This window comes from Solanum lycopersicum, chromosome 9, assembly GCF_036512215.1.
Source record: "Solanum lycopersicum chromosome 9, SLM_r2.1".
In the NCBI taxonomy this organism is placed as follows: Eukaryota; Viridiplantae; Streptophyta; class Magnoliopsida; order Solanales; family Solanaceae; genus Solanum; species Solanum lycopersicum.
Genome location: NC_090808.1, coordinates 67270321 through 67286117, shown reverse-complemented (window position 1 = coordinate 67286117; position 15797 = coordinate 67270321). Strand labels below are relative to the sequence as shown.

General features: G+C 33.3%; 1 protein-coding gene across 2 annotated transcripts; it reads right to left on the bottom strand.

The window, feature by feature from the left end:
• Positions 1-620: 620 nt before the first annotated feature.
• On the bottom strand, positions 621-10731 carry LOC101255735 (COP1-interacting protein 7). 2 transcript variants are annotated; one of them, XM_010328466.3, is made up of 14 exons: positions 10170-10731; positions 9845-9987; positions 8481-8660; positions 7909-8029; positions 7787-7826; positions 7360-7412; positions 7236-7282; positions 6418-6570; positions 6079-6296; positions 4067-5586; positions 2977-3915; positions 1769-2156; positions 976-1041; positions 621-889 (listed from the first exon to the last, which is right to left on the bottom strand). In XM_010328466.3, exons 2-14 carry the CDS (start codon positions 9901-9903, stop codon positions 837-839), a joined length of 3837 nt encoding a protein of 1278 aa, XP_010326768.1. In that variant the 5' UTR covers positions 9904-9987; positions 10170-10731; the 3' UTR covers positions 621-836. The 2 variants fall into 2 exon arrangements, with proteins under 2 accessions (XP_010326768.1, XP_025888665.1); XM_026032880.2 differs by having other exon boundaries at positions 10158-10372.
• Between the last annotated feature and the right edge of the window lie 5066 nt (positions 10732-15797).

Sequence of the window (15797 nt, the reverse complement as noted above, 5' to 3'; positions counted from 1 at the left end):
AGAGATAAAATTGAAGGACAGGATAATACTAGTACAGTAGATGGTCCAAACTAGAACCTTACATGTTACTGAGGCGAGAAAATGTTCATTTACCTACTAACCATCTACCTCATTCATTGGCTTCTATGCTCTCTTATCTAAGTCCTCGGTGAGTTGACAGCGTGTATATCATATCTAATCATCTCCCCCAATCCTTCCTCGGTCTACTTATATCTTTCTTCAAACCTAACACCACTAACATCTCACACTTCCTCGCCAAGACACATGTGCTTCTCTATTCACATGTTTAAACCATCTCATTTTCAGTTCTCGCATTTTGTCCTTCATAAAAACTACTCCCACCTAAAACTACTCCCACCTTGCTCCGTATATACTTGTATACTGAAAACTAGTTCATCACTCCCTTGTATGGAAAGAAACTATAATGAAGGAGCTTTAGTATAGTTGCCTTATTGAAGAGAAATTTTATGTACTTTGAAGACTAAAATTTTCAAAAGCTCAATCAATGAGAGGACTGTTCAATGCATATTTTTATGGATGGCCAAAGAAAATTCTAAATGAATGATAATAGAGTTTTGATACTTTGAAGCAGTAAATATACAATAGGAACTTGCAAAAGATTCACTGCAAAACACCTACTATTAAATCCAAACTGTAGAGTACATTGAAAGTTGACATACAGTCGAAAGTATATACATTTCTCATCTTAACACAACACATCTTTACAGTAACTAAATTTACGAAAGAAACTGTTTTGGGAAGTCATAAACAGCTGTGACTAATCACACCTCCATCTGACAACCAGAGCACTTGAATAATCTTGATACTGAATGCTGTCACCTTTTCTCGCTAGTCTTGCTTCGAAAGGGAGATAACAAAGAGAGACGAGCTGTATCCAAGAATAAACACCTCAGTTCGTCATTCGTCAATATAAATAATAAACATGTAAAACTTGCAGATAACATGAAATCTTACACTTCTGTGAAACATTGCTAGCAGTTGGGGTTTCATCTTGGGAGATCAAATTCTTCAAAGTGAAAACTGGAAGAGACAAGGTATAAGGTCAGTTAAAAGATATTGACAAGCAACAAGGGAGAACAAATTGTTGTGGATTCCACACGCGAGGCAGCGTATTGAGAATATAATAGAAGTATGTAAAACTGTGCTCTCTCTTATCGCTTAAACCTTTAGATGAGACGCACACTCTTCAACACATGAATTTTCAATTGTGCAGATGGGATTAGAGCTAAGCATTCAGGATTAAGTCACAGTTGTCCATCGAGTCATCTAGAGTAGATACACACCAAAGAAATCTCCCCAAAACTGTGCATGATGTTGAAAGACATGCCAGCCAAGAACTGCTTCCCCCATTCTTCTCAACTGACAACCCAACAGTACTAATCCCCTACCCTTACACCACTCCTCCTTTCCAATCACAAACAGTTCACTATGAAACTCGTTTTCTTCTCTTTTTACATCTTATTTTACTTGTCCTCTTGTTCTCTGATTTTGATGCTCCCCATTTGGCAAAAAGTATCACGCAGTGCTAATTAAGAATTTGGTATCTAAGACCAAAACCAAGCAAAGACACCATCCCTGCCTGGCTGCAGGCTCAAATGATAGCTGCTCACAAGCTTCATTTTTGGATTTATAAGAAAACTAATATTATATTTTTGGATAAGAACATCTTTATAATGTAACAAGTGAAATGTATTAATCGATGTTTTCCACTACGGCCATCAAATTAAGAGATCTGAAAGATCGTTACCTTCACTAGGCAAGGGAGCATTTGTGACACTATCATCCTGCTTCATGCTATTCATGTTTGCGCCATTTGATTCTGCTCCTCCAGAGATGTGGTTCTTCTTTCCAAACCTCAGGAGGCGTTTAAAACCTTTTGGTGATTCCTTCACTTGAGTCCTTTCTGCAGCTTCTGGATTGTTATCTACTCTAACAGTGTGAATATCAGGTGCATGAGCTTTGGCAATTTCTTTTACTGTTGATCCTGTGTCTGAGCTTGATGGAAGTGCTTTAGCAAACTCCAAGTTTCTGGTACAAGGGTCCTCGACAGATGAGACACGAGCATACGGAGCACGATAAACAGTACTTCCGATATTTGCAAACTTGGGTGTGTCATCTGCACAATTCGTCCCTGTCTGCAAATATGAAAGGTGGAAGATTCAATTTCTGCTGTTCCATATGTACAGCTAATTCTTCTTTTCTTGTTTTTGAGAATGAACAAGTAATGTTAATTCAATAAGAGCTCAAACAAGCGAAGCAGAAATTAAAACCTTTAGCAATTAAACATATGCTAATGAGAATAACCCCATTGGGAACCATGAAAAGCATAAAAATAAATCCACTGGCATATAAATGATTAGAAATATCCATAGGAGCATTACATGCAACACAAACATATGATTTCTCTGCTTTATCAGTAAGTTTTGTTTAGGTTTATATTCTAAGTTTTCCAGACAAGGCTGTTTAGGTGAAGATATATATATTTCTTTCAGTTAAGCTGATGCAGCTGAAAATTAATTTTAAACCAACATGTAATTAATTGAAACTATAGCTCCCTCACATCACAGAATATCAACAGATCAGGAACCCAAGAACACTAAAATGCCCCCAATACCCCTTGCCACCGAAGAAAACAAAATCAAATGAGATCAAGTAGATTCATATTCCAGATAAAACTAACACGTCAATTTTGAGTCCGATTAGCAACTTTCTCAGTAAAAAGATAAATTAAGTATGCTTCTTCTGGAAAAAGGTTTGCTAGATCAAGAACATTTTTGATGAAGAAAATCAGGGACATTTTAACTTCATGATCTACTCATGGTAACAGTAATTACCATATGCTCAACTGAAATACTAGTTAGTCACTGAACTGTAAGAAATTCTAGTAATTGTGTTGTGTAAATGGAAACATCAAAGATACCAGCTCTTGATTTCACCCTACTCTAGTAATCCTACCTCATGGGAATTTGACAGCTCTTGCAGTCGGCTAGGAACAGGTGCTCTAATAAATCCTTCAAAGGGTGACGGTGGGTCACGTGTAGAGGCATAGTCAGTTCTCTCAACACTGTTAATCTTGTCACATTCTTCCACAGCCAAGTTCTCTGATGATGAACTGGGAACAGCCAAAGAGGGTTTCTTCTCCTTCTCAAGCATAACAACAGTTTTCTCAATAATGTTTTCATCTAGATCATTCTTGTATGATTCAATGCCTTCAGATGCTACAGAAGGCCTGTCATTCTTCTCCGTAGCTATATTCTCCGCAGTTAGTTTGTCTTGTCGTAAATCTGACGACTCTTTGGTGGTTCGGATTTTCAGCTCAGGAAGAGTTGCAGCCTTCTTTTTGTCAAGGTCTATGATGGCAGATATTTTCTTGCTCTCTGGCACATCAGAGCGCTTTGTCTTAGACACTGGTTCGGCACTCCGAGCCTTGGGCTTTGATACAAGTTCAGCACTTTGCGCCTTCCGTAAGGTACCAGGCTTGCTGCTGATTGCTTTGGGCTCTGATAGTCTTCTTATTCGTGCCATGGATGCCTTTGAATCAGGAGTAACATCGTTGTTTTCTTTTTTTGGTTCAGACAAAGATGATGCTGATCTACTCAATTTGTTACCTGCCAATTTGCTGCCATCAGTTGATTTGCTTGCTTTAGAGCCCTTCTGCACACCATTTGACCCCAACGGAGTTCTTATTTTGGTTCTTTGCAATGGTGACAAGGATCCAGGCTCTGAGTCACTGAACTTGGATCCCCTGAAGGTGCCAGGAGAGCTTTTTGCTGGCAATTTTCTTGTTTGGATTGTTGGTGCTGGAGAATGACCAGAGCTGGGGCCACCTCTGGATGCGATTCTCTTTTGCCTTTCCAGTTTTAATGCTTCAATGCGCTTTTGGTCTGCCTCTTCCTGCAAAATTTTAAAGTTCCACCTATTAAACTTGGAGGAGAATATATCATAAACAGGTTAGATTTCCAAGAAATATCAAGCGATATATCAATCACTAAAATCGTCATCTGTGGAAAAAGGGGTAAAGTGAGAAAAGGTTGAGTCAGTGTACCTTTTCTTTTTTCATCTTCTGCATATCAGCTTTGAAGGATCTTATCCTCTCAGCACGTGCTCGTGCATCATCCAAAGGACTTGACTTTGACATTTTTCCTTTTCTTATTGGTCCTCCACTCCTTTTCTTGTCCGAAGTATCAACAGTAGCTTTTGACCTGCGATCTTTCTCTGATTTTTTTGAACCTTCCTTAACATCATTGGAGACTCCATTCTTTCTTTTATCCTTTGAAGCAGAACCTTCATTGCAAACTTGCATTTCATAGTCTAAAGCAGGGTCATAGAGACCCAACCTTTTTTCTGTTCCACGCTCAGACATCAAGCTAAAATCATTAGGCTCGTAACTCATAATCCCAGCAGAGCTGTTTTCTGATTTTTGATGCGCCAATGGAAGCTCAGAGTCCATGTTAATGGCAGTTCTACCATCTGGTCCAACGTCAGTCAATGACATTGACCTAAAAGGTACTACAAAAGACTCATCAGTCATATTATGTGAGGAAGCTTTGTCTAGCTTATTAGTATGCTCATATGCATTCGGATCTAATGAATTTCTCAGCCCTGATTGATTTCCTCGACCATTAAGCATAAATTCATCATTTGCAGTTCTACGCATGATTTTTCTCCCATTTATCTCAGTAAACTGCATGTCCACGTGGTCACCAAGTTCTTGTCCATTATCATATCCTCTGCTAGAAAGTAGGACTTCACCATTAGAACCCCTAGACATGCGAGACATCTTTGCACCAATTGTATGCATATCACTCAACCTATCCTTCATTTCAATGCCGTCTTGGGAACCAATAGCCAAAGGATCATCGGAAATGGTACTTTTTAGTCTCCTCCTTGCATCTTTCTCCATTGCGAACATGCCATCTTTGTCATCTTCATTACCTTTCAATAAACAATTTTGAAATGCCAGCCAGTGCCCACCATCAGCTTCCTTCTCACAAACAGTGTCATCATCATATAAAATTGATTCAGTGCGGCTCCGTCTTGTTTTTGATGACCGTGAAGTTCCCTTTTTCACCAGGTCGTGACCGTTGCCTTCTAGATCTTCACTATCAGCACCATTTTCCGAACCAGAAGCTGCTTCTGATTCGCTATCATTAGAGTTCTTTGCTTTAGAAGTGATATAATTAATGTTACGTATAACAACCTTTCCTGATTGATTTTTCCTAGACCGGCCAGCCTTCTTTCTCTGACTATAAGACCCTTCGTTGTCCATTTCTTCATCTTCCTCTGAATCGCTGTTGCTCTCTCTCCTATCGGAAGACTGTTTTTTCTTTCTACTCTGCGGAGTGACACCCGTTCGAGAGTCTTCCATTCCTGGATAAGGAGGTTGATAGAGATGTCCATTTCCTGGATAAGCTGGATAGTAAGGTACTCCTTGCATGGGATATCCTTGAAAAGCAGGTACGCCAGAGGGAGGAGAATGCATTGGCCACGGTGGATACATTGGATGCAGAAATTGATATTGTTGTTGACCATTTGGACTTTGTTGATCCAATGGAGGCCTTTCTCCTATATTGCAAAATAATACATCAGATCTTACCAACTCTCTCAAGAAGGCACATGTTGTACAAAAATATAACATGCCTAAATCATCCTACTCAACCCTCACAAACCGTTAGACTATCCAAGGTCAGAACTGAAAGGAACCCCAACCCATTACTCATTTTATATGTCAAAAAAGAAAAACAAAAACTAGAACCTCGATGAATAAAAGAATGTATGTTATTATTTGTCACAAGAAATCCAATAATTTATGAGAGAACCTTTCTAAGAATCTCCAGAGAAGTGTCTAGAGTTCCTCAGAGCACAGATTCTGGCACAAGGTTATCTGGACCATCCCTTGCGAGTAATTTTTCACACAGCTTAAAGTTGAATGAATCATCAAATGAGGGCAGGCTAGTAAAACCCTCCAGAGACAATAAAATATGGCCTCGCCCAGAATCCTATATGATGAACAAGTTATGATAAGAGTACCACCCTTCAACAGGATTGCTTCGTTACCTAAATTACCATCTGTGCTTGATTTCACATAATTCTCAGAAGCCATCTCGCTGTTGGAATCAAATTGCTTATTAGCAATATTAGAGAGCAGAATTCCAGATGCATTCATTGCAGCAATGTCTAATTGATTTGCCATTGCTTCTGCAGCTTCAATTTCAACCCATTGTCCATTTTCATGCTTTTTCTTCCACAGCTCCATAAATCTTACACATGCATCTCTGCCACATGAAAACATATAATGAATCATAGAATCGTTATGCAATTTTTTTGAATTAACCTTTTATTAGTGACTCTTCTAATAGTTTGAAAGAGAAATAGAAGTTGCTCCTGGTTGCTTACCTTAAGCGTGAGGCACCAAAAGATTCGGAAAATGATACCATCTGTGTCATACGATCAATATCAAAACCAGCAGCTACAGCACGAGCAAATGCCATTCCTTGTTCTTTTTGAAGCACAGACTTGCGAGTCTCCAGGACCTTCAGAAACTGTACTCTGGATAAGAAAAAGCAATCAAAATGCGTTCGAGCTGTTACTAAACTTGAATAATTAGGCTTTTCATATATGTAACAAGCGCAAAGGACTCCATATAAGTTTCTAGAGATTCTTTAAGGCCTACCAAACCAATAACAAACTGAAGGAAACTTCAGAAAGCATGAGCATAGGCTGGTGACACACACCTTATGTCAAAACTAAAAAATGGAAATAAAATACAAGTGAATCCAGCCTTTATTTTGACTGGCCCAGTTTGGAGGCCAATGAGAGTGGACTCGCCAACATAATATGCAATATTGAAACAAGCCGACATGCATAAAGACTAAGGGGCTGGGAACAAGGATTTGTTTTTAAGCAGAGAATCGTGAACAAAGACAGGCGTACAATAGATAAAGAAATAATAGTGAACTTTGACTAGCCATGGTTTGAATAATGTGGAGGATCATAAATGTTCCGGGTCAAAAATATGAGTTCGGTTAAACCCATACCTAAGGCTACATCGCCACTGACAAAGGAACAAAGATGCAAAAAAGAATCTGTCAAATTCTTCTACTTGATAAATTATCATCAACGATCCTAATCCACATGATGATAAAGTGAGACCACAGTCTCCTGTAATTTCAACGAACAGAAAAATCTGCTGAAATGATTTGCCACTCACATACCTTGAATTTTCTTCCTGCAAATCTGTTTGAGGTTGATCTTCCCCCGGCTGCCCGAAAAATAAACCAGATAAGGATAAATGCATAAAGTGTGGAACACTTGAAAGAATACAATGTGTTCAGTCACCTTGTAAAGAACAATAGCTTTCTCCTCATTGACATCTGCTGTAGATTTAGTACCTGCCCATAGTTCAGTGTTTTCAGTACCTTGTGTCATAGACTAGCAATTTCACATAACACTGGATGATAAAGCCCACTGCTATTTAGCTGATAGAAGATGGAAGAAGAAGAAAGATTTATTGACAAAAATAAGTAAGGAACTTAGACTGTCTAGATTGATATCAAAAGCAATATTTCCTTGCAAATGGAGGAACCAAACAATGAGCAATTGAAGGGGGGAAAAAGTTAAAAGTGGAAGAGTCAAATTAGCCAAGAAACCAAGACCATAGAGTTTAGAACAGAGTACCACTTGACCTGTGTGATGATGAGAACGAAAAAGAAAATGAATTGGCCTTGTTCTGTTAATAATGATACAAGTTTTCACTCAGAAGTACCTGCAATGTTTCCTGCTGGTTTAGCTTCTTTGTATTCAGCCTGTTGAAGAAATAAAATTGTTGGAGTGGCGTCTTGACAATCAATGACACATGGAATTTCTGAAGATCAAGTAAATACTTACTGGCCCCTGCCCACTATCATTGTTTCCTTGAAGGGCTATTGCTTCCTCAATCTGCAAGATCTCAGATTCAATGGTGTATACCCTTTCCAAAACCTCTGGATTGCTCACAAAGCGGACAAACCTATTAACAGAAAGAAACATTGGACCAATTGATATCCAATAAACACTGGACTGATATGTTTCTACACCATTATCACACTCGTATTCTCTTTTTTAATCTTTCTCAGTATCTGTAGGACGTGCCAAAACAGCTTAATCTAACATGGTGTGAAGCTATCATGACTGAACTCCTGGACACTCCAAAATAAACATTATGTGATAAATGCTTACAAGAGTTATTTGGTTTAGCTTGCTGGCTACACAGAAAGGAGGGTAAAAGTTTCCTTAATTGGTTTGCAACAATATGGACTGTCCCTAAAGTTCCGACACACTTAGAGAGAAATGTATATGAAAAAGTTTATCCCTTTGCACATGAGACATGATAGATTATAATGTCAACACAAAATTGATATTAAGATTACATGAAATTGATAGTTGGAATTCTTACAATTTCAACATAAAATTGCACAAACCTTTCCACTGTACACTTTGTAAACCATGAATCATCAGCGTGAGCATCTGGTTCCAGCAAAATTGAGTAACCACCCTTTGCAATTTGATCCTGAGCAGTTTTCAAGTGAGCAAGAAAAGGAGTAAGCAATCCAGAAGCTATTTTCTCTTTCTTGTCATTGGCTATAATGAAAAGATCACACCTGAAAAAATATGTAATTGATTAGTACAGAGAATGTCAGCAGCTCCCCTCAACGTCCTTCAAAAATGCTTTTGCAAGGAAAGACATTACACTTAGCAACATATTTACTATCCAGAGGCACAATAACCAAATGACTACAGCAATGCCACTCAAAATACTCAAAGTTCTATTATTTGACCAAAATATTGGCAACCAGGATCCTATAACGAAGAGACAAGTAGAGAGATAAATTGCATCTGCAGATGCTCTTGATTTTTCAGTTTCTATAAAACTCAACAAAGATAAAACAATAGTAGTAGCTAACTTGGGTGCAGTTTTCACATCAATCCAGATTTCAGTCACTTCCGACAATCAGACAGCAATGCCATTTCGATTCAATCATATCATATAAATATATGTAAAGAGAACCTTAGGTCCGCCTACATGGCGCCACCACAAACAAACCATGTTAATTTATTTATTTCCAAAACTAGTCTTCCCCTTGCATGAAAAGTTGTGATTTTTATGAAAAGTTGCGAATCAGAAAAGCTCTAGCCGCCTTTGAGGAAATGATAGAAGACTCCAAGCATCATACTTTTATCAAAAAATCACATATTCACAGGTTCACAAAAGGAAGACAGTATAAGGCTCCATAACAAGATTGTTGAATATCCGACTGGATTCTCAATCTATATGTTCAAGGAGGTTTGAATTGCATTTTACACAGTTATTTCTCACAAGACACTTGGGCCTAACTCAACCCCAAAAGAAAGCTAGCAGGGAGGACTGCCCAAGTCCATATAAGCAAACCACCATTCGATTCCCCAACCAATGTGCAAATCTAACAGTGACAGAGAATCATAAGTCAACAACCAACTAAACTTTCAGTGTCAGACTAGTTAAATTTTGCATATGAATCCTCTATATCCATTCCGCTTTATTCAGGCCCATTTTGCTCCATCACCAGCAAATAATTCAAGACAAACTCAGTTTATGCTAAAACTAAAAATTCTCTGAATCTCACATATGTCTGACATGACATACAATCCTCTAACAAGAAAACAACAAGTTGAACATAATCATCATCAACCATATAAAACCAAAGAGATCAATCTACATCCATATAAACACAGCAACAAATCATTGTAAAACACCATTCATCAAATATTAACCAAATAAAAAGACAACATTTTTCAGTATATATACCTAGTTCTAGTAGGAGTAAGCTGAAAAACAACTGAGTCAAGTCGAGTACTCGACTTCATGATTCTTGCACTTCCAATTCCTTCACCACCAACTCTTAGATCTTCAAAATAAGCTTCCAAATCTTGAAACAACAAAACCTAAAGCTGAATAAAACAACCCCAAATGAACCAATCAGTAAAACCTCACTATTTTCATCATCAAGATTCCTTTTTTACACAAGAAAAAACACAAAAACCCACTTTTTTTAGACAAAAACAGCAAAAGGGTCCAAAAAGATTAAAAGAAACTTCACTTTAATTGGTTGTTTTCATACATTAACACTCACCCAAATCAAAATGTCATTCAACAAAACCAAGATTCCACCTTTACATGCAGAAAAACTCACTGACCCATCACCCAATATAGCTCAAAAAAACACACAAACACACACTATATGTGAAGGATCCGAAGAAAGAGAGCAACTTTGGATGCCCCCAGTGGAGAGAAAAATCTACTTACTATATACTAACAAAGAACAAGATTCCACCATTCGATATATTATCACCTAAAGTGAAAAAAGAGAAAGGCCAAGGGTATTTTAGGTATTTTGTGTAAAAAGTTGAGCACTAAAAGATGAGAGGACAAAATGGAGAAAGTGTGATAAGAGAACTTTTTCACTAAAGTGACAAAAGTACCCCTTAAATGGGAGTGTGTTGAGAAAACCACCAACCAGGTCAACACTTTTTGAGTTTCGAAATTCATTTTTGTTAGAAAATATTTTATTTTTAATAATAAATTTTTCGATACAAATATCGAACATAAAATTTAAAAAAAAAAAAACACAGTGAGTGATGCTAATTTGCGCCTAGGAAAATGAGACCCTCTTTTTTGGTTTTTTTTTTGGTGGTGACAGTCAAAGAGACAGTTGTACATCAATTATATGAAACTTAATTTTTTGGTTTTATTTATTTATTGAGATAGCTTAAATATTATTTATGTTGTGTTTTTCGTAATTTGATTTGATTAATTTTTAAAAATTAAATCAGATTATATTATTTGAATATGTTAAATAAAAAAGTTAAAATACTTAAAAACTATATTAAAAGTACTAATTAATCCTATAAATTGTAATTTTTTTTATTTATTAATATAATAAAAAAATATATCGTAAAATATTGATTAAAGTATTTATTATTTGATTAATAAAAATAACAGTTAAAAATAGATAAAAATAATACTGCTCTTTATTTTTATGGATTGCAACGTTAGCTTTTACATATTTTTATTATATCAAAAAAAAGATTTCGAAATCGAATTATATTGAATATGTAGTGTTATTGTTGTATGTGCCTGAGTTATGTACTAGGGTGGGGGTATAGAGAAAACATTCCCTTTTTACAAATTTTTATAGGATAAATCCCACCACTCTCACGCCCTATCAGTGATGAAGTTAGGATTTTCAATAATCAAATTCAAAATTCGTAAAAATAGACATGTGAAATAGCTAAAGGGGGTTTGATATCTAATGTATTTACACTAAATATTATTTTAACCATATATAAATAGCATAATTTTTTGTCAAAGAAATTCGAATTGTACCAAGGTGGCTCTATCCCTGCCCACACCCCACCCCCATCCCCCAAACCCCAAGCAAATTTTAATAGAATTGCATATTTGGGAATATAAATTGTGTCTCGTAGATAATTGTTAGAATCAATATGAGTTTATGATTATATGTTACGTTGATAGAATTCATAAGAAATAAGTCTAGTTAGGTATATGGAAATTTAAATTTTTATCGAATTTCAGATCTTATAAAGTGTTGCAATTTGCATGTACATCTAATTTCGAATTGTGACAGAAAAATAATCTAAAAATATTTTTCTAAAGTTATAAGCTTTTTTTTTCCCACATAAATGAATTCTTCCTAAACAACACGACACCAAAATATGTAATGAAATAGCTGTGACAATTAAGACACGAAATAAAAGAATCACAATGTCACTATAAATATCATACCTAAATAATAATATACAATGAATTTTGGCACATGAACAGCAAAATCTTCAACAAAAAAAAGTTTAATTTTGAGAGAAAAAAATACTCAAATCGTATGTATTCGATATTTGATATCTGTTATCTATTTAAGAATAATTTAATCATAATTTAAATTGAAAAATTTTATTTTAAAATAGATTAATATAAATTTACATTGAAAATTTTTATTTAAGGGACATAAGTTATTTTCTATCAAAAATAATTTTATATTCATTTGAATTTATATGTAATTAATTAAAAATAAAAAAAATATTTATGAAATTTTCGATAATCACATATGGTATGTCTGTTGCATTGGTTTGCCAAAAACTTGTCATGAATAAAAAGTCAATTATTGGAAAAATAAACATTGGATGCTTCTAATAGAAATTTCTGGATCTATTAATAGTGCTATGCATAAAATATAATTTTACTGTAAATACAGTACAAAATGTTAATCATATTTTATACTATACTGTTTTTTTTATCATAGAAAAAAGAAAATATTTTTGGTCGTGTGATTACAGTAGAGTTCAAGCACCCTTTGGATAATGAAAATTGTGAAATTTTACAGCAAAATAGATAATGTGTTTGATTATAAATAGAAATTAAAATTATATTTGAAGTTTTGTATATAATTTAAAATGAGTTGATATTTTTTAAAAAAAAATTGTTCTCACTTTTGAGATGAATTTCAAATTCAACTCCAAAATAAACAAAATTTAAAAAATGAAAAGCATTCATTGCAGCCAAAATAGAAAAGATAAAATTCAAGTCATAACTCCATATTTTTTTCATTTTGTTCACTTTTTAGGATATTGTTTTTGAACAAAATAATATATATATATATATATATATTAACGAAAAGATTCGATAAGGTCGTAAATAATTCTTCATTCTTATTAACAAATTTGGACTCAAAAAGCAACATCATATTTAATAGAAAGACTTTTAAAATTTATAGAAATGATATTGTATATTCTCAGTGATTAATAATCTATCGAAAATAATATTTCTACGTTCATAACATAAGAATAACATACATATCATGCTCCTCTTAGTAAGAATATATTAGCCGATTTTATATATATATATATATATATATATATATATAATTGTAAATATAATTGTAATTTTCATAATATTGAAATTGTTGTGAATTATTAACTACTCCCCCATTTAAAAAAATGACTTTATTTTCTTTTTAGTCTGTTTAAAGAAAATGACATTTTTCCTTCTTTGGTAACACTTTAACTTTAATTTTTCACGTGACATGTTTAATACCAAAATATTAAAGGATATTTTGGTACATTTGACATAACTTTAATTTAGAACCACAAAATTTTAAAAAAAAATCTTTTCTTAAACTTTATTTAAAGTCAAATTAGATTATTCTTTCTTAAAAGGAGGAAGTAAATTCAAATAGTCCATTATATCTTTTTTTCTCTTTGAAATAGTCATTATCTAATACACAAATAATTCCATTATATTTAGCTTTATCTTCATGATCATGAAATAGACTAGTACCTACACAATAGTAGGATAATTATCTAGTAGAATAATAATAATCTCTAATATAGTTGTTGAACCATTTTCGATATATCAATATCTTATAAAGAATAATAATAACACACCTAACTCAATATGTTATTATCTCCGATATGATTCAAATTTAGTTAAAATTTTAATGTAGGTTTTGAATATTGAGTGAGAAAATAACAGTAAAGTAATATGATTATATATCATGTGTTATTCGAACTTAATCGAAGCTTCAATGTGACTTTATGCATCAGGCGGGAAAATAATAATGACATGTTATCACTTATGGTGCGTGATTCAAATATAATCGGAGCTTCAATTTGTGCTCCATATATCAAATTAGAAAAAAATAATAAATGTTAGTACTTACTATTCAAAGTTCAATAGGTATATCATTATGTTTGTTTCCAATTGATTGTGCTTTTTATCATAATAATCCACTTAGTTAATTGTATATAAAAGTGACTAGTGGAACGTGACTTTCTGCTTTCAATTGGAAAATAATTTTAAGGAAATTTCTTTTGCAAGACAACATATTTTTTCAAAATTGTTACAATTTTCTGAAATTCAAAAAATTATTTTTACATTTTTCGTTTTAAATAACTGACAAAAATTCACAAATAACTCTAGTTATAAGAAAAAAAAATTAAAATTTACAAACTGGGGAAAAAATAATTTAGAGAACAATTAGGTAAATTTCTATCTTCGATTTCACTTAGATTATAGTTACAACTTTATTGTTGAAGAATAATACAGAAGTTGAAACCTACTTAATTAACCACTTCGACTTCACTTATATTTTAGAAAATAGATAAAATGAGAAAAACAAATATCTATTTATTTTTACACAATTTTTTTTTTGGGATGAGTGCGGAATAAGAAAATTGATGTTAATTAAATAACAAGGTAAAAAGTATCGTGCCAGGTATCATATATAATTTCATACCCAAAAGTTTATATTTTTGATTAGTAATAAAAACGACATTAATTATATTTAAACAAATAAATCATATATAACTTCATACCCTACTTATCGGTATAACATCGTTTCCTCTTGCCATTTGTTGTCTACTTATCGGTAGAATGACATTGCGGATTTTCTGTCAATAAAATAATAGATGCATATGCATGAGAACGTAAGATGATATTTCTCTGATGCATTGACAAATGAGTGACCAACATATAATTTGTAAATTCCATGTGAGTACGAAATGATAGATTTGATTAATTATAAAATTAAAAAAAAATATTTATCACAGTAAACCCATATAATTATTTATTGTTCATACAAATCATAACTAATTTGAGGTAATATTTTTTTTACAAGAATGCAAACTATTGATCAATAACTACATCAAAGTTGGCTCATAGAAAAAAAAAAGAGGAGAGAAATTAATATTTGCTTGACATAATTATAAATCACTATTTTTCTTCTTGTTTTGAAAAAAAAAAAGACGAAGAGAAATTCACTTTTTATATTTCTATTCTTTGTGAATATCGATTCCTTTAGGAATATTATAATTTATAAATAATAAAAATTATATTTATTTTATTTGTCTCAATTTATGAGACATATTTTATTTTGTAGTCAGTCTTAAAATAAAATAAAATATTTTTATATTTAATTTGTGTTTGAAAATGTGATATGAAGTCATTATTTCAAATCATGATTTTTAAGTCATTATTGTAGAAATTTCACATTTAGGATTAGAGAGATCAAGGACTGTATTGATTTACTGATAGTATTGATGAAAATAATGTTGAGTTACAAGCTCCTTATATATGATAAAATTGTAGAGTCCTAAATTATATGTACTTAGTACCACTACAATACCTATAATACCTATGACTACTGTATTTAGAAAATAATTATAAATAATTAAATTCTAATTGTACTATAATTCTAATAGTAATCCTAGTCGTACTATAATCCTAATTAATATAATTAGTCTATTCTAATGCGACTCTAATTCTACAACAATGATGTAAACTCGTCGATCAGTTTTGTTGGACCCGTTCCTTTGACATGTTCCAATCATCAGCTTCCTTCTTCATCAACACTTGTTGCATATACTTCAGTCAGTTGCGTTGGACCTATTTCTTTGACATGTTTCAATTGTCAACTTCCTTCTCTTCAACAATCAAGACTTGCTGCAGACACGTCAGTCAGTTGCGTCGGACTTGTTCCTATGACATGTTCCAATCATCAACTTCCTTCTTCTTCAACAATTATATAGACATACAATTTGAGATCATAATTCGAAATTCTCCAAAATACATGATTTGACATTTAAAATCTTCGAAAATTTATATTTTGATTAAAAAGTTTCATCATTGTAAATTTTTAAAAAAAATAAAAAATAATGCTTGGGTGAGGAGATTGTTTGTACCATGCGAA